The 19,500-nt window shown below is 44.9% G+C and overlaps 1 protein-coding gene across 4 annotated transcripts; it reads right to left on the reverse strand.

Annotated features, from left to right (window-relative positions):
- Positions 1 to 342: 342 nt before the first annotated feature.
- On the reverse strand, positions 343 to 18,469 carry MDM2 (MDM2 proto-oncogene). Of its 4 annotated transcripts, none has more exons than XM_075429437.1 (11): positions 18,357 to 18,469; positions 17,776 to 17,848; positions 15,487 to 15,561; positions 14,985 to 15,118; positions 14,777 to 14,826; positions 13,357 to 13,424; positions 13,098 to 13,191; positions 10,386 to 10,543; positions 9,274 to 9,429; positions 7,538 to 7,615; positions 343 to 5,965 (listed from the first exon to the last, which is right to left on the reverse strand). In XM_075429437.1, exons 2-11 carry the CDS (start codon positions 17,842 to 17,844, stop codon positions 5,396 to 5,398), a joined length of 1,452 nt encoding a protein of 483 aa, XP_075285552.1. In that variant the 5' UTR covers positions 17,845 to 17,848; positions 18,357 to 18,469; the 3' UTR covers positions 343 to 5,395. The 4 variants fall into 4 exon arrangements, with proteins under 4 accessions (XP_075285552.1, XP_075285550.1, XP_075285551.1 ...); XM_075429435.1 differs by having other exon boundaries at positions 10,386 to 10,546; XM_075429436.1 differs by lacking the exon at positions 18,357 to 18,469 and adding an exon at positions 17,993 to 18,096 and having other exon boundaries at positions 10,386 to 10,546.
- Between the last annotated feature and the right edge of the window lie 1,031 nt (positions 18,470 to 19,500).

Genomic DNA, 19,500 nt, shown 5'->3' on the forward strand with positions numbered 1-19,500 from the left:
GAAGATGAGGGCTGCCTGGGCAAGATACTGGTTTTTGAATGTTTTCACCATATCCATGTTGTGCCTTTTCTGCCCCCTGAGCTGCTGTGGATTGTGTACCGGTCAGAGGAGTCAATGGTTATCCACTGATCCCTCCTCTGGCACAGCAAGAAGGGCCAGAGACCACCTGCGTTCAGAATCCTCCCGAGCATGGGATGGGGAGAAGCCTGTGGGCCAGCAGCTGAGGGAGGGCAGGAAGAACCAGCCCGCCAGTTCACAGAACTGAAAATCTGTGCGAGCACCAAGCAACAGAACTTCTAACCAACTCGTTGGCAAGAAAAAAAAAAAAAAGAGATAACCAAGGAGTATATAAACAATCTTTATTTAAAGCTTTTAAATGGAACATACTATTTAGTTTCCTCAGAAAAGGAAAAACTGAAAATCAAAAGACAAACACAATACACAAGAAAATTCTCCTGATAAATGGATCTCCGTGCTGTGCAATCCGAGTGGGTACCTGGGTTCTGTCGGGGTATCGAGAAGGTACACACCACCACGACAAGGTCTTGAAAGTGTGACCAGCTAGAAGCAGTGGCAGAACTGCATGGTTACTTAAATTCACTCCAGCCCAGCCTGTGTAAGTGGCCTTCCAGCTGCGGGGAGCCAGCAAACAAAGACAGACTCCGCTTCTGGAAAAGCGATTTGGTATTTTAGGTGTTACGTAATCCTTGCGTTGGCGGCCATTAATTGAGCTCAAAACCAAGAACTGTCCTTTGCAAGGCGGGCTGTTAAGTTCAAGCAACATCTACTCAAAGGGGAGACAATACTTTTTTAAGTATCGCCAACAAATTTTACATGTAGAACATATATATATACACACACACACACACTACAGAGGGGCATTCAGGTGAAGCTTTCAGTGCACCTGTGCTAAATCAAAGCACACACTAGTGAAAAGCAACGATTTTTCACATTCGGTAAGTGCAATCCATTGTTAGAAGATACGTAAGCCCAGGTTTCCAGGGGGGTCTTTGGGTTTTTCGCTCTACGTTGCTTGTGCAACCTTTACAGGACAAGTGACTCAAGGCTTTGAGGTACAGATGAGCTGGAAAAGCTCGGCTGGTCGGGCAGGTAATCACCCCGGAGCAGGCACGCGCCTGCCAGCTGCCAGCGCCGATGCTGCAGTGATGCATGGGCGGCTGGAGCCGGACGTACAGCAGTGCAGGGGCCACGCACCAAGAGCACAACCACGCCACGTCACGTGCTTTGTGAAGCGCATGGGTGACCCTGCCAACGCTCAAAGCCAAGGAGCACAGGAGCAGGGCTGCGAGCAGGTATGGACGCTGCCTTCCACCCGTTCCCATCCCCTGCGCCTGGGCAACAGCGCTCCTTCCCCAAGGGAAGCACCACAGCAGCGCCCGCCCCGTTGGGCTGAGCATCGCACAACAGAATGCACCACCTGCCTGGGACAACCACCGCCCCACCGTACGCCTGGCAGGTTAGCACGCTGAATAATTTAACTGCTTTAAAATCACAGACTCTTACTGCTGAAGCCGTGCCCTAACACAGCAGCAGCTTGATTAAGATGGGGAAGAGAGGTTCTTCACCCCTGTACTAATCTCACTTATTAATTTCAGATTATTTGGTTTCATTATGCTTCTAATCATTTTCTAATCTCTCTTTTGTAAGAACAGAATTTTCTGAAACAAATGTTCTTGTTCACACTTTCTGTAAGAATGAGGAATTGTTTTTCCCTCCTGTTAGTCTTTCAGGGGAAAAAAATCTGCCTTCACGCCCACACAGACATTCTCAGAGAGGGCAACAAATTTACAGCCAGCAGAACTTGGGGATAAAATCGTACCCCGCTGTTGGGAGAAATCTAACGCTTTCCATCAGCTGAAGTTTTGCAGCCCCTTCACCCTCTCCCAACCAGCCTGGCAACTGAAGCGGCACCACAGCCCCCTGCGCTCCTTCCATGCGCTCGTTAGTAACGCTAACGACCAGCGGTCACCGGGTGCTGCTCTACAGGAAGCGCAATCTTTGCGGCGTGAACAACCAGCAGTCCAGCTACTTCTGTTCCAGCTGCGCAAGTTTTTCAAAGGACAAAAGCCACAGACTCCACAACTAACAAATGTTACGTGAAGAGGCACTATTGCAGCTTCTCACACATTTTAACATTCAGCGCTTCCAGCCTTTTTGGGAAGTGTCAGGCACCGCAACAAAGTGGTTCTGCCATCTGCCTTGAGTACTTCACTGTGCACTTCGTCTCCTTGGGTCAAGAGCTGAATTTCAATACTAATAAATAGCTACACAGTGAAAAGGCTGTATTTAATCAAAAAGTGGGTTTACTGTACTTTATAAAAAAGAACAAATGTGAGTTCCTGTAGCATTTGTGCACAACTATCGCATACCTTAGGTGCACAAAGGAACAGACTAAGACAATTATTAAAAATTATTTACTGCCACATTTTGCCAGCATCTGGCCATCCCTTTAGTTCCCCTGCACACACGTTCAAAGGCGAAAGCAATTACCACCCGTTGCAAACGAGCCTTGAAACCTCCCGCCACCTCACTGTGCCTTCCAGACCATCACCTCCGACGCCAGCAGCACAACGCAGCCCTCGGCCAGCTTCCCGGCTGCACTCGGAGGTGCAAAGGCATTCCAAAGGAAAGCAAACACCATCAAAATATGTTCGCTCTGCTAACGTTGCACCAGCCTCCACCTCTATTTAATAAACGCTGTTCAGGTTCAGCACAGAAGTTGTTTTAAGGGCAGGAAAAATTAAAACAAAGCCATAAACATTCCTATGCCCCTCTTACCCTGAATAGAATCTGAATACTTCTCTTTATTTTAATGCTACAATTTCTTAAGTACTTTTCCTGTGACCTTGATTTACTAAGTACACATATTTATGTATCTACACATGTACCAACAGACTAATTCAATAAATTAAAGCTCAAAAAGCTAACTGTAAGCACAAGAATATTTACAAACTGCAATAAATTAAAGATTAAAATGTGTACGATACTAAATAAGGATCTCACAAGACCTCACCAAGCAGGAACAATCGTCCACTTCTGTGCCGCTGCCCAAGGCTGGAACAAACTGGCGATAAACACCAGGCCGGCCGCCGCTCAGCCAGCACGACCCGAGGATTTCAGCCTTCGGGACCGAAGTCCCGTCCCCGCCAGGGCCGCAGCACCACGTCCGCACACAGCCCAGGCCCCAGGCATCTCCTGCAGGAACTGGAACAGACACCAGTGCTCATCACTCCCTCATCTGTACGGCATGCGCTGCCGGGGGGGAACCAAACAGATCACCAGAAGTTATTAAGAATAGCATTAAGCCAGAAAATGTCATTCAAAACAAAGATCCACTCCGGCAGAGCAGTCTGGCCATAGACACAGAGATCAGATCGCCCCTTTCCTCGGGGCTGTAGGTAGCGGAGGGGATTTCCAGGGCTCTTCTCCCCAACAGAGGACAGGCGAGGGAAGGACGGTTTCAGGTCATAAAAGGGAGAATTCACTGTGCTGTACGCTCTCGCTCTGTCTTTTGCCAAAGCAGAAAGCATTCCTGGGAGCTGAAATTGTTTCTGCAGAGAAGTGCCCCAGCTGAGTGACTGGGAACAGCGAGGATCATCGCTCTGACCCCGCCCGCCTTTTTGAGAGCTGAATTATTTTTTTTTAAATAGGGAGATCATGGAGGTGAGCAGAGAGAATGCCAAGAGTGGGACGGCACGGTTTGTCCCAGCAGGAACAAGGCAAGAGCAGCTGCTCTCCTGGGACGGAGACATTACACTGTGGTGTAATGTACAAACAAAACACGACTGCTGCTGGCAACTCAGTCTTTACCCACGAAGGCACTTCTCTGCAGGCAGGTAACAGCCAAGGGTTTCCCGAGTCTCTCCCGCACAGCTCTGTCCCCTTTTCCTAGGTTCTTCCTTGTATCCCAGGTGCCTGCAGACTCTTTGTGCCAGAACGAGGACGCATTTCAGCTCTGACAGAAGGTAATCACAGCAGTGAAACTCCCGGTGCCAGCAGCGCTGTCCTGGTGGTGCGAAGCCAGCTGTGTCACCTTGGCCTGCAGGGCGGTAACACGGCCCAACTCCTGCATTTAGGCTACGTCTCCGTTCTCGGCACTCCTGACGCCGAAACTCCTTCCTTGCCATTCCTTATTGAGCAGATGATCCGCAACTACCGGTAAAATTAGAAGTTGCTAAAAACATACCATTCCTCTTGTAATCTGGTTTTCCACAGGAATAAATACAACCCACTGGGAAAGAAACTCTCCATCTGAAAAACAGCTCAGGTGAGTAATCCCACTACACCCTGAAGATACCTTAGCTTCCAAAAATATACTCACATTACCTATTCTGAACGCACCACGGAACTGAGCCAGTCCGTAGGCTCCTTAATAAAAGAACTAGTAAGTTCCATGCAGTTTTTGACAAAGTGCAGTGAGGAGACAAGAGCCAAAAGCAGCGACGGACAGGTCCGATGAGACCAGTTTTGAGTTGGCCAAACAGCTTGCAACACCTTTTCAGAATTCTCGCGATACAAACAGGGTTAAGCTGGAAAGAGCACTGAATTTAAAGAACGTCAATGTGAACTACACAGGTTATTTGTTTCTGCAGATGGAGGTGGACTTTTTTTCCCCTTGCTATGTCGTGATCAAGCTGCATGCTATACTGCTGCAAGTGCAGAAAAAGAACAGGTTCGTCCTCTTAATATTGCCTGCCCTGGTATTGCATAGTATCTCCTTCATTTATGGTGCCTGCTCAAGTCTTTTCTCACGCTGCTAAAATACCCACAAAGCATTTTAAAAGCCAGGTTCTCAGGATGTTTGAGAGAGAACTTTCAGACTGAACTTGGACCAGTGACTTCTCGGGGCACGCAGCCCTGAAGTCTACAACGCACACTACAAAACCTAAAGACACACAGCACCTACCCTCTTCTATTTCCAAAACCTTAAATGGTTTTCTAGCGCATCTTGCCCCACTTCAGTAAGATCTCCCCCACAATTGGTTACTTGGAGGAATTTAAGTTTTGGGAATGAGGGAGACAATATGCTATTTCTTTATTTTATTAAGTTATTCATAGGGTTCTGACCAAGGCAACAGATACTGGAATCTGGAGGATGTTCTATCTTAAGAGGAGGAACTCACATTAACGAACTCTTCACCACGTCTCTCCTCTCGTAATCATTGAATTTGGGTTTTTAATGTGTGTATTTAATCCAGTACAACAAATGTCACTAACCTGTATGGAACATAAAGCACTTGGAAAGGCGGGTAGTTTACAGGAATTAGTTATTTCTATTGAGAGGGATTTAAAATACACGTACAAAAATAGGTTCTTACTCTCGTAACCAGTTCATATATGAAGCTCCTTTTGCAGCTTTCCAGTCAGCATCCACCTAACTAAAGTAAGTTAGCACAATCATTTGTATGGGCTGTCTGCACACCGGGCAGGGTTTGTTCCTCTTCTTAAGTTTTCTGGCGCAGGTGAAACACGACATGAGGTGTCCTGTCTTGCCATGCACTATGCAGCCATTTTTAGGTCTGCTCTGACAGATGACGCAGGGCTCTATGCTGGTAACGGGCAGGCCGGATTCCACGCTTTCCTCTTTGTCTTGCATTTCTCTCTTCTCCAGTTCCTTATAGTCCTCCTGACTGCTGCAAAACACGCTGCTCGACGTCGAGGGCTGAGAATAGTCTTCACTTTCCTGGGACTCGGAAATTTGTACTGCTTTGTCCTCATTCTCCTCTACAGCTGGTTCTTTATCTTCAGTCATTTTCACTTTCTTGCAGTCAGGAACATCAAAACCTTCTTCAGACTCTAGGGGGAAGGAACTTTCTAGCTTGCTCTTTACCAGTTTATCACTCTTTTCATCCGGAAGCCAGTCCTCACGAAGGGCCCAGCATCGGTGGCAGTGCCGCGGAAGCGGAGGATTCATTTCGCTACATTCAGGACACTTCCAATAATCCTTTAGTGAATTAAAGGTTAGAACAGCTTAAGCTACTTGGAATGCTTACAACTGAAGTATTCAGAGATTATAAACAATTTATTACTGCCAAAAAATAATTATCTTGAGCTACTGACTTGTTTATAATCTAAAAATTCCATTCAGTGTTTAGCCTCATTTTACGGTTCTAGATTAACACAGTCTTGCTTTTAAAAAGACTCTGATCTTCCTTCTTTCTGCAGTAGATTTGTGAAATAAAAATCGAGGTAGAACAATAATGATTTACTATTTCTTATACAAAGCTGAAGAAACCAGACCACAAAAGTCCTCAGAGAACCTCATGAAAAACTTCTTTCTAATTATGGTTATTATAAACCATTCTGTCACCATTCCCATTATTTTCAACAACAGCCTTCTGAAACGGAAGGGACATTTCCCCGGGAGGACGCTACGCTGCTGGGACGCGACACGGCCGGGTGAGGGCACTCTGGCACAGCGAGCTGTTACAGAGCAGACAACATCGGCCGTTTCATTTAAAACAAAACAAAACCAAAGACTGCATCTCCGTCTCAGAGGTTACCCCACACGCCACACTGAAAATAAGCCACTATCTCATTAAAATTACACTTAGTTTTTAAGAAGAAAGACCCCTCTTAGAAATAACGCAGCCACTGGAGGACTAAAACCAAAAACCAACCCAAAACTTCATTTAGTAATACTCAAAGCGCTTTTTTTGTTTGAATCCTGAATAACATCAGTGACATCAAAAGCTTAGGAGACAAATTTTAATTCCTAAAAAACTGTAGTACAGACGTCTCTTCCCAGACATAAGCAGTGCTCTGTTTTCAGATGCTGCCTAGCCCCGTGTTTTACACACTTGGTAAGGTCCCTCTGTCCCACAGACCGTCAAGGGACCGCAAGATTTCAGACAGTTTTGGACAACAGCTTTGTTCAAGCTTCAACTGTGAAAAGCAAGTATAAATAAAAAGATACACTGCTTTTTAATTATGGGGTGTGGTTTTTTCACATATGTCTACATACTTTGCCTCAGACCCCTGAATTTATTCCCACACCTCAAGAATGGTCTCACAGAATTTCAAAAAAGCCTCAAAATATATTAATTTTACAGTGCTGTTGTGAAAACAGGTTTGCCTTCACATCTGTATGTTACAGATTACTTTAATCAGGTTGGACAATAAAACCAGGTATTATGATTTATATGAAGAGATTTTTAAGTATACATGACTAAGGTTTGGTGGGATTTTTTTTGCATTTTGTGCAAAAAGTCAGATTTAGGCTCCAAATAACTTCCTTCCACTAAGGCAGTGAAACTGTAACTTTGTATTTTTTTTAATGTATTAGGAAGCTTACTAATTTTTACATATTTTTTTAAATATCAAGGTTCCTTAATAGCCACACCTTCAGTAATTAAAATATTGTCTCAGAATCTTCAAGCATACAAAAAAAAGTCAATTAAAAAAAAAAAATCAAAAACAAACAGATCACTGGTAACAACAGAATTAATCTCTATTCCTTGGTCTACTCTGTCAGTCCACCCAATTTATGATACTTTGCCGGTCAAGTTTTACTCACAGCTAGAGAAATCTCTGGATCTTCATCAAATGAATCAGCATCACTGTCTTCATCCTGGTAAATAGTCAGCTGATACACCTGGTTTAAAATAAAAAGAAAGTATTGATGTAACCGGTTTTTGGCAATCAATTAAAAATCTGATAGACTGGGAATCTGGCAGACTTTCTGATAAGACTTGAACAAATGTAATAAGTAGTGCATATACGTTAATTTATGTCAGCAACCAACTCCACAAACTCTGATGACTGGTTTTGGGGAAAAGAATTCTGTTCTCACTTGGAACACGCAGCCTGAAGAACAACGTAGACTACACAGACAGCAGGCGCCGCTTTCTGGAACAGAGGCGACCCTTCCCCTCCGCTCAGTGCTGGTGAGGCCACACCTGGACCGCTGTGTCCAGCTCTGCGAGATACGGAGCTACTGGAGAGAGTCCAGCGGAGTGCCACCAGGATTAGGAGACTGGAAGAGCTCTCGCATAAGGAAAGGCTGAGAGAGCAGGGACTGTTCAGCCTTGAGAAGAGAAAGCTCATGGGGGATCTTATCAATTTATATAAATACCTGAAGGGGGGGGCGTAAAGCAGACAGAGCCAGGCTCTTTCACTGGTGTCCAGTGACACGACAAGAGGCAACCGGCACAAATTAAAACACAGCAGGTTCTGTCTGAACATCAGGTGACACTTTTTTACTGTGATGGTGACCGAGCACTGGCACTGTGGAGTCTCCATCCTTGGAGATGTTCAAAAGTCGTTGTGTGGACGCAGCCCTGGGCAACCAGCTCTGCTTGAGCCTGGGTAGAGGGGCGGGGGGGGGGGAAGATGACCTCCAGAGGCCCCTTCCAACCTCAACCATGCTGGAATTCTCAACTCTGCTGCTGGGGGCAGGGGCATATCTCCGTATCCTGATCCCCTCTTCCTCCAAATCACCGTCTTACCTCAAGGCACAGCTCCTCAGGGCACAGCTCCACAGCACTGTAACCCCGTGTACACCAGTATACTCAGTCCCACACAGCCCTTCAAGTACCACAACCATGCACATCCCTGGCAAATTCTGCCTGTGGTACTTCACCAATCTTGCCACGAGCTGATTCACCTCTTTGAAGTAACAGAAAACCAACCCAGAGAAAAAATAATATCCCACTTCATTCCTGACATTCCAGATATCTAGAACTCTTGAAAATGATGGTAATCACAACTTTACTGTCCTCTTGCCTCCTAGTGAAAATTTCTAAAATTGCATTTTAGCATCTCTATGAAACATTTATATTCATGAAGGCAAATGATTCAGATATATCCCTTTGCAAAGAATTACCATGTAAGTTTTCATTCACTATTAAGAGTGTTGTCAAAGCTCAACACATACTTCTGTAATTAAAAATGTAGGAGTAGACTCAAGTAGACATGCTGTCAGACTCCAACAGCTACTGTGTGAAGTTAAACAGACTTTTGCAGACTGCTGAGAGGCTGTTTCAGAGCCCACAGGAAGCCTTAGCACCGTTACGGTTACTGCCTGCTGGGTGTGTACTGGTGACCCAACTGCACAGGCATGTCATTCGATTTAGTTAACAACTGGGTGCGGTTTGTCACATAGCACACGCAGTCCTGAAATAAACCTGAAGAGTTACTTCTTCTTGTTGGAATCTCAACATGAAGTATTCCTGTAGGTTTCCTTCCCCCTTTCACTGTCCCCAGTCAAAAAAAAAAAAACCAAACAACAAAACAAACGAAACAAATATCTACCTCATCATCTTCATCTGTGAGCTCCTGCCCTTCTTCATTATGGCTATAATCTTCTGAATAAATAGACTCAACTTCAAACTCTACACTGAACTGGTCTGAAACAGAACTGTGGTCAAACCAATCTGAGTTTTCGCTTAATGAACTGGCATCGAGATCCTGTAAAAAACAGAAAGAAATTCAATATCACTACTCCTCATCCATACCCATTACTGTTAAGATAGCTTGTAAGACAGAACCAAACTACTTGATTTAATTAGCTATGGAAGAAATGAGATCAGCTGCTATTAGACAGAACATCTTTTACAAGACAAACAAATTATAGGTAGGTAAAAATAAGGTTACATCTGAAAGCCTTTTGTCAGCTCTGTAAAAAGAGGCTGTAGGTTGACTGCAGCTCTTCTACAAAGGCTCTCCTAAAAGGTGAAAGAAGAGATGCAAGAAGTTGCTGTCTTTTGGCTGCATGTCATCACATTCTCTATTCTCACAAACTTGGTTAACCTTAATTTGAGACAGTGGCTAAACAACTATCTTCACTCTTGCTATTTTATACAGTATTAGTGCTGTCAATTCAGAATACAGCACATAACTGTTAGTCTAGGCCTTCATGACTTAACCTAATGACAGATAATTTGCTTCAGTGTTCGCTGAAAGCAACAATAAAAAACGAATACACGAATACAGCGTATCACCAGGGCACGACTCCGGAAAGTTACCGAAGCTGTACTGCAACTATCAGACGCCCAGAAGTACCAACTATTCTGAATTATGGAATGTCTCTGACTGTTTTTCTTCCCTTAGCTTTCTAAGAAATGCTTGTTTTAAAACACAAAATACATCTGGTATTTTTTCAATACTGTCCCAAGCAGTAAGAATCTGTTTTTTACAGAATATTCAGAGATAGCACTTTAAAAAAATTCACTTCAGCTTGTCAGCAGATCTATGAAAGACACCACTCCACCCACACACCAACTTTACTCTCAGCCCCTTTTCTCTTCTCAGACACCACTGCAGGCACTGCTGCCCTTAACTAAGCACATGACATTTTAAGATGTACATCGGTACTTGTGGTATCTGCAAAAATCTGTACCCCCAAAATACATATTTTGACTTACAGGAATGGAAAGAGAATCTGTCGAATCGCTGCTATTGCTTCTTTCACGGCACAGACCACTGACTACACACCATGAGAGACTTTCATCAAACGTCAACGAAATGCTGTCAGACTTGTGTCGTTTTCTTCTGTCGCTATGCAGATCATCTGAAGAATTTTCTTCTGGGCACATTCAAATATTTTTATTACTCCAAAAACATCTATACAATGTTCAGTTTTGAATATTCTTAACAGAAGTTTAAAACATAATTTACTTATATGAGAATTTTAGAACAAATAATTATTTTACAAGGGAAAAAAGTAAAGGCACCAAAAACTTACTTAAAAAAGACACAGTAACACTGAGAAATACGGAAAGTGTGAAACATTCCCGAAACCAGTATTTCAGGGGCTGTCTTTCCCCACTTATCCCATCAGTACAGCTTGTAAATGGCAGTCTCCACATGCAGGAAAATTCCAAATTTGGAAGCGGAAGCATTTTTACTCCACACATGACACACTAAATCCTTTCTAGTTTTAAGGAATATAGTTGGGACCTTAATTGTCCTAGCTCCCTCTACAGTCAGTAGACAGAAAGACACTTTCAGAGGGCTGCTCAGTCCATCCCAGAATTTGCAGGGACACAGAGCAACCAGCCCCCATGTCACATCAGTGCAAGGACCTCATGCTAGGCAAGATTCAGGTTCAAGTTTCAGATACCTCAACAAACTTATCGGTTAATAGTTGCACTATATGTAACTATTTACTTCGCAGGATTTTTGCAACAAACCGTTGTGACTTCCAGCACACACTAGCCAGAAAATCTTAAAAAGGCATACCATGTGAAAATCAGCTCTGAAAGCACTTCTTTAAGCTGTGCTTATTAAATACGCTTGGTTTGAAGGCAAAAAGACAATGCTTTTTAAATACATGATGTTTTGAAACAACCACCTACAGTGGCATAAAGAGTAGGGTGACAGCTTTTTAGGGGTAGGCAAGTCAAAATTCAGCTCCACTGACTTTTAGAGTGTTTGGTAAGAAATTATTTTATTAAAAAAGAGGTCGCAAAGTCAGTATGTTAAGCACAGCGGAGTGACAACTGCCCAAGAGGCCTGACAACTTGGTTCAACAGACCTCAGAACGAGCCTGCTGCCCCCCTACAGGTGCCTTCTGCACCCACCCGCTATTGCCCAGCTTCTCCCTTGCCTTGCAAAACACACCCTGACAATCCACAAGTCTTCAAGTCTTGAATCTTTCATTGTATAAGAAAAGAGAACAAAACACTTGTACATACTTTGAGACTTCTCTTACTTTCCCTTGGTGCTTCTTGGCTCAGCCCCTCTCTTTTCTTTTTCCGCCCTGAGAGCCCCACCAAATTTGGTGCCCCCAGGCCCAAGGGTTGCTCCTGTCCATCGTTGTCCTCATTTAGTTGTCATGGCTCCATGCTGTACTGATACTGTTATCACCACAAGGTTTCTATACACTATATGAGCGGCTCCAAAGGAGCCGCTACCATCCCAATTTAACAAGAATAGTGGTTTAAAAGGAAGATTTCCTATAAATTAGAAAAAAAGTGTATATAAAAACACTATATTAAAAGAACATTTAAGGTTGTAACAAACTAATAAACGGATGCAAAGACAACAGTTAATAATCAAACCTACAATAAGTAAGCACAACACAGGACCTTATGTGTTCTGGGTCATGCCTAAATATTACAGGTTATGATGCTTAACTGAGACTTTCCATCCTTTCATCAGTTTTTGTTACAACATTAAAACGTTCTTTTAATTTAGTGCAAACCGCTCAGCAACACAGCACAGTTTTTGGACTGACTAATATAACAGTGGCCTACGATGAACACAAAAAAAAAAAAATACTACACAAAAGCTGAGGAACTGAAAACCATTCCAGAGCAACTGACAAAAAGAAGTTCTATGCAGCGACAGAAGGCTATCGCTGCCCAGGTAATTACAACCACCAAGTCATGAGGTGACAGAAGCGAGTGATGGAACAAACTAATGTAAGCAATTCCACAGAACAGTATTTAAGCAGAACTGTAGAGAACACTTCCATTGAGAAACTTATTCAGCTTTATGCCAACCAGCTTGTTATTCGTCAATTACTGGAAGAAACATTCCACATTTTGAAAACATATTTGCCAGTGATTACTGAATAACCACAAAGAGAAAGAGGAGACAAATGTGATCCTTAAATCACCAGATATTTTAAATAGAGCTTCATGAATGGTCAGGTACCTAAACACACCCAAAATCATCCCATAGTACTACCAGACCTTTGATGTCTGCCACCAACTGAAATCCAATGAAAACTGGTTTCACAGATCAAACAACGTGTAAAATTTTGTGGCTGTCTACAGAGGGAACTGAAATGAATTTGACTACATCAGTCTGTTATAAACAAAAGTGTTCTCATCATGAAGATAGCGCAACTGATTAAGTCCTGCTGATGTGAACAAGTTTAACAGATCTGTGGAGCAAGTTATTCCATCACCTTACTAACAGTTCTAGAGACCCAAACTGCAACATGACACTGGAGCAATGCAAGTAATCGTGTCTTTCTTCCAGATGGAACATTTTGGTTTAGACAAGCAGAGAAACATGAATAGTATTTGTCAGCACCTTTCAAAGTCAGTAAGGCAACAGAATGTACTTTTTTTTCCTTCCTAAGTGGCCACACTACTGAAAACTCTGCATCATAAATCTGCACATACCAGATTCACTGTGTGTTCTCCTCCTAGAGGATGCAGTTGGTCGGGAAGTCACATTTGATGAAGCCTGCTTCTCTTCTAACTCTTGCATAGATTCCTGGTTAAAAGAAACACTGAGTAAGTCTGAGCATGAATATGAGGTAAAAGGCTAGAATCAACTATTCGCACCTAAACCATTGACACTATCATGCAAAACTGAATCAAATTCACATCTCGGAACATTTATTTAAAAAAAAAAATAAAAAAAAAATCAAAAAATCACCTTAAGAACATTTTCTTCTTCAAGCTGAAATCTGGCATCCTCCTCAGGTGTGTCAGCAACCCCGGAGTCTGAAACCAAACCAGAACAAAAACCGTAATACAGCACAGCAAAAGTCATCAATTTCAGGCTCAAAAACATCAGTGGAACAAAGCAAGGGAGGGAAGTTAACTGCACACAGCATTTACAAAGTAACTTCTAAACAGAACTTCAAAGCCAGACATTTTACAACAACAGAAAAAACAACCCCATCCCTTTGCTGTTCAGGTGTGTGCAACACTTTCCCTGATGCATTAGTGAAGTGGGGAAGAAGAAGAAATGTCGGTAACAAAGTAGCTCAGAATTTTATTATAAATGCCTTCAAATGAAGGCTGTGCATTAGCTGGGATTCTGCAGATATGAAAGAATACAGGCAGTAAATATTTTACACTTCTTCCTCTCTAAAGTATATTTTACCAGCTATCATCTTGTTTCACAAACAGAGTTCGTTACCCAGTCAAGAGACTACAATCTTACGGGAACACCAAATTAAAAAGACAATAAACAGAAGAAAAAAATAACTTGTGAATTATATAGGTTTACTACCAGACAGACCCTGAATTAATAAATTATCTTTCAATAAAAGAATTTGAGATCCTTTAAGTTTTCAAGCATAACAATAAGGGACAATAAAAGAGAGCAAGTTCCCCATCTTCAGCAGATGAACATTTGCCTTCAGAAAAAAATCAGAAACAAAGGACATCTTAATACGGATTCAGCAGTCAATTTACAAAACGGCTTCCATTGTTTAACTCATCCTTTTATTAGTCAAAAATTACAGCTATATTGAGCAATTTTACATTGCAGGAAAGGTGACTGTATGTAACAATTCTCCATTTATGGAATGGCTATCCACAAAGTTATCACAAAGCTACTTTTTTAAGTACACTGACCTTTTAAAAGAGGACTCAGCGTAGCTGAGGGTGACCAGTTCTAAATGTACACCGCATTCAGTTTTGAAAATTAAAACAGAACACTAATAGAAAGAATAAAAAGCATTTGCCCTGACTTCACTGCTGGTAAGTTCAAGAAGCTGATTTTTGATATTAAAACTTTATGTTGTTGAGAGCTTTATCTATAAGAAAAACAAGCAAATGACTACTTTTTAAATTTAGCCCTATTTGTGGGCTCCGATTGTGCTTGTTCTGGTTCCAGTCTGACAAAATTACCCAAATGCTGTTCAGATTTTTTTTCTCCCCCAAAACACAGAGTGTTTGCTCTGATTTACTATTTGTGATCACTCTGGACGGTAGTGTGTAAAGCCAAATAGCTAATTATGGAGAGATCGATGTTATCTGATCACTACATGCAAGATGCATTCACGTAAGTTCTCTTTCTCCTATTACTATATCCCAAAAGAAAAGGTCCTCCCAAACTAGCTTACCTTGTTGATTGATTGCTATCAGATTTCTGGAAATCATTGAATATAGTCTCCTTCGATGGGGATAAAGAAAGAGATGTTGCAAGTTAGCTACATGTAATTATAAAACAGAGCTTACCAACTCTGAAGATGCAAAGGGTTTAAAAAGGCCATACGCATTATGTTCTCCATTATTCCACAACCAGACTCTCAGAAAAGAATCCTGTTTTACCTGTGTTCTTTTACTGAAAAGCTTGCTACTCCAAATAAATCCCCCAGGAGATCATTTGCACAGTGTACAATATGTTGCTGTTTTTCATCATACAATTGTTTAGACATAATATATTGTCCAAGATAGAATATTACCTGTAAAATAAATGACATACAGAGATATTAAATACCAAGGATCTGTTGTTTCAAGTTTCAGAGAAAACACATTAAACTCACTGAGATTTGCTCTTCTCACTTTGCTTGCCTAAAACTCTTTGAGCTGTGATTTTTACCTATCAGTCCCAGAGTACCCTGCTGTTCTACTGACCACCAGATAATTTTGTTCAGATTTTGAGAAACTTGCTGAACACCACCTAACAAGGCAGCAGGAGAATAAAAACAATACCTTGTCTCAGTATCTTCCAGGTAAGCTGTGAACTACACTGCCCCCCAGTCCACCCAAAACAAAAGAACAGTCTATCTGTATTCACTGTAATCTACCTTTAATGATTAAAAGCTCTCACCTCCTTCATAGTAAAAGTGTCCTTTTCTGCACCAGCTAACTTTAACAACTTCAGCAACAGTGGCTTTGGTTTAACCTGTGTGGTGAAGAAGAAAAACAGCATGCACCAATCATGCACCAAACAAAACACTATTTATACAGGTTGGCTTCCTCCTCCTGCGTTAAATCTGATATACAAACACACAGCTACATTAAAACCTATCCACATCAAATTTTTTTACTTTGCAAAGTTAAACTTTAAAGAAAATAACACAAACCAAACCATACTAAACTCAACATAAACTGCATACATACTAAACATACATAAACTGCACAGCTTCGCTAAACCCCCAGTCTTTGATCGGTACATACAGATTCCTCGATTTGAGCTGCAGGGCTCATTTGGAAGTTCCAAGTACAAGGCTGGGTCCTGGGGAACTCAGCTTCACTCCTTTAGTCGCTACAGTGACTCCCAAAGGGGAGGGACGAAGGCAAACAGACCTTTGTGACTGTCTGTCAGGTCCAGAGTGCAAGTTACAGAGCAGAACGCTGATCTGCCTCTTTCCCTGTCTCTTCCCGTGACAGTTTCTGCGGCCGCAGTTTGCACCTGCCAGCTGGGCTGCTTTACCTCTGAAGACTTTTCTTAGCTGCGATAAGCACGCCCTGTCCTTGCCATCGTATTTCAATCACTCCCGCCTCTGCAATGGCCTCCTACCTACCCCCTGTGCCAGCAGTCATACCTGCAGCCAGTCTACGACAATTTCTGAGGTAGAGAAGGCAAAAGTTAAAAACCAACCAACAAACAAACCACGTTCCTCCCTTTTTTTTTTTTTTTCTTTTCCCCCCTTCCGGCCAGAGCAGTGTCCTGCTTCCATTCACTGCACTGCTCCACAAACAGCTGTGCCAGTACCAGCACAGGAGATGGGAACAAGCTGCAGGGGCTGCCACAACTGCAAAGGAAACGCCTGTGGAGCCACTGACGATTCCCAGCACAGTGAATTCTAGTATTGCCGCTTTAACAATAGCATAACCATTCTAAGAACAGGCTAACATTCAGCTATCCTAATATATTACCTAAAATAAGAAAAAATATTACAGAAGCGAAACATTTTGTGGGAAAGTGGGAATAAAATATCATCAGACGAGGAATAAACGCTTAATGGGAGGGAGGGGGGAGCTTCCCTACATTCCAAGTATCTGCTAAAACCAACGTTAAGTTCTAGTGCATTATCAAGAGATTAGTTGCAAGAATCACATGTAATGAAAATAATAAACAAGCTTGTGGACAACTTGGATGTCTATCCACCCCTTCCTAAGGGCTGAATTATTTAGAGCATGCGGTACACATTACAGTTTCACAAAGGAAGCAAACAGTAACTTCTTAAACTACTAAGGACAGCTAAGCATAGGAAGGCAAACACACAGTTTCACATCTCTGAATCCACAACTAGACCCATGGGTTCAGATCCTTTTACTCCCCCGCCCTCTCTCCCTGACTCCTGCAAGTATGAAGTTCTTCTGCCACGCAGATCTGACAGCAGACGGTAGCGTCACATTACAATGACTTAAAAAAGGAAGAAGAAACGAACAAAAATCAACTTTGAACAGTCTGCTGTTACTTCACTTCTTCTGAAGTTCTGCCATCAGTCGACACTTTTAAGCACTACCCTTCTACAAAAAGTAATCCAGTTCAACTGTCACTGCACACGCGTCATTTTTCACTCACATCTCGGGTACAACACACAGGCTTCCATCCTCAGGAAAACTATGCAGAAAAACAGGACAGCCTAACTGTCACTGTATCCTGGCAAGTCTGGATATGCACAGCCATAAACACAAACGAGGACGCTTACTACAACTTGCTTATGAATTCCAATAAAGGAGAAAGTGCTGAATTCAAAAGCTTTCAGTTGCAACGACAAGAGGATTTCACAGTGTACATTCTGCACAACAGAGATCTTCCACAACTCTTCAGATACGAACTGTTAACAATTTCCACCACAAAATACTTACCACGGTCAAATCGGACCTTAAGATTCTTTTCATGAAAAGAAAGCAACCTGACCACCAAAGGTCTCCAGGAAGCACGGTCTAGACCTAAACCATCATCCCCTCAACTCTCAACCACGAATGAGAAATGCTTTCTTCACAAGGACAGGATCAAAGCGAGCCCATCTTCACCGGATTTCCTGGCTTTTCTCCAGCCATCGCCACTCGCTGTGCAAAGCGGCCCTTCTGAATTAGCAAACAAAAACTCTGCAAAAAAAAAAACACCCCACGGAAAACTCGCACGTCCAGCAGAGCTACTGACCAGCGCCTCTTGCTCCGAAGCGGTGACAGGAGAGGCGTCCGTAAGGGAGGACATCTTGGTATTGCACATTTGCCTGCAACGAAGCGGAGAACAGCCTCAAAACGCGTACCGCAGCGACACAACCCGGGCTTCCCCCCGCCGCAGAGGTCCCGGGGTGGGTGCCCACTCCCCTCGGTGCCCGCGCCCAGCCCACACGCCGAGCTCCGCCGGCGGGTACCTGGGCCGAGCCGGGCCGGGCCGGGCCTTATATAGCGCTGCCAAGAGGAGGCAAGCCGGGGCTTAGCTCCTGCGCCGGCGGCGGCCCGACATGCCCGAGCATGACCCGGCGCGGCGGCGCTGCCGAGTCACCCGGGCCGGGCGGGGGCCGGCGCTGACTCACCGCGGCCGCCAGAAACAGGGGGGGGATGGGGGGACGGCGTGGAGAAACAGCCCCGTCTCCGCGCCCCCCTCCCCCGCTCCCCTCAGCGCCGCGCCCGGAGCGAGCGGCCCGGCCGCGCTGCAGCCGCCCCTCCCCCAGCGCCCGAGCGAGCCCCGAGCGGCCCCTCGGCCCCCGCCCCCCAGCGAGCCGGACCCCCACGCACCGCCAGCTGCGCCCGCTCCGCTGCCCGGCCCGCGGCGGCCGGAGGACCGGGGTGGGGGGGAGGCCCTACCGCGCCGCGGCGACCTCCGCGCCCGCCGCCGCCATTTTGGCCGCCACGCCGCGCGGCCCGCGGGTCTCCCCAGCGCCCCCTAACGCGCGCGGGGCAACGGCCGCGCCGCGCGCGGGCAGCGGGGCAACGGCCGCGCCCGCGCGGGCCTGAGGCGGCGCCCCGCCCGCCCGCCCCCGCGGCCTTGCGGGATGGAGCGGCGGGGCCGGCCCTGCGGGGACGCGGTGCCCGGGCTGGGGGGCGGACGGGCCGAGGCCGGGCCTGCGCCGAGGGGCTGCGGCGGGCAGGAGGCTGAGGCCGTGCTCCGCTGGCGGCGGTCTCTCTCCCTGTCGGTGTCGCGTCCTCTTCTTGTCCATCGGCCTTTCTGTCCCCTCCGGGCGCTGTCTGCGGCCACGCCGCGACCACCGTCGGGTCGTGGCCAACAGAACACGTTGTGGCTTGTGGACGTGAAGCGCTGAGGAGACGGAGCGGGGAGAGCAGGGCCCGTTGCTAACGGCGAGCCTGAAACAGCGCGAATGTTCCCTACAGCTCCTCACTTCTGCTGAAAATTTACAGACCCCGCCGAGCATCTCTCGACCGCCCCTCAGACACGCACCCAGCCGTTCGCAGGCGCAGCCCTGCCCGTGTGGGGCCAGGCCGAGCAGCCCCCACTGCCGGAAGCCCCCTGGACCCCGGCTGGACCCCAGCACCAGTTCTGAGACATCAGACCTTGTCTGGGGATGAACGGCCTGAAGGCTTCTGACGGCAACCTTGTTCTGCCATAACTCCAGCTGCAGCGTGTGTTAGTGATAGATAACTTCATTATGTCAATTTATTTCAAGGTTAATAAAGGCAGAGAGTCTTGCTTATAGTCCGCATAAATTCAGAGACGCAATAATAAAAGCGTGGGTTGCCTGGCTGATAGGTAACGACACCACTGGATACTAGTTTGATTGCAGTGCCCACTTGTGCCTTTTGTGTTGTTTTTTCACTGGTGTTTAGGAGAGGTAACGGGGAGAAAGCTTTACATCCAGAGGGAATTGGATGCTGTCGTACCCTCCTATATTCCTGTCATCTCCCGTTCTATAATTCTAAGTAT

This window comes from Opisthocomus hoazin, chromosome 8 (assembly GCF_030867145.1).
Source record: "Opisthocomus hoazin isolate bOpiHoa1 chromosome 8, bOpiHoa1.hap1, whole genome shotgun sequence".
Taxonomy (NCBI): domain Eukaryota; kingdom Metazoa; phylum Chordata; class Aves; order Opisthocomiformes; family Opisthocomidae; genus Opisthocomus; species Opisthocomus hoazin.

Coding starts and splice junctions, on each gene's coding strand:
- MDM2 (XM_075429435.1), bottom strand. CDS start 17,844: ATGTGCAATACCAAGATGTCCTCCCTTACGGACGCCTCTCCTGTCACC. Junction 10,547..13,097: donor GAGAACACACAGTGAATCTG/GTATGTGCAGAT, acceptor GAATGTGCCCAG/AAGAAAATTCTTCAGATGAT. Junction 9,430..10,385: donor CAGATTCTCTTTCCATTCCT/GTAAGTCAAAAT, acceptor TGTTTTTTACAG/GATCTCGATGCCAGTTCATT.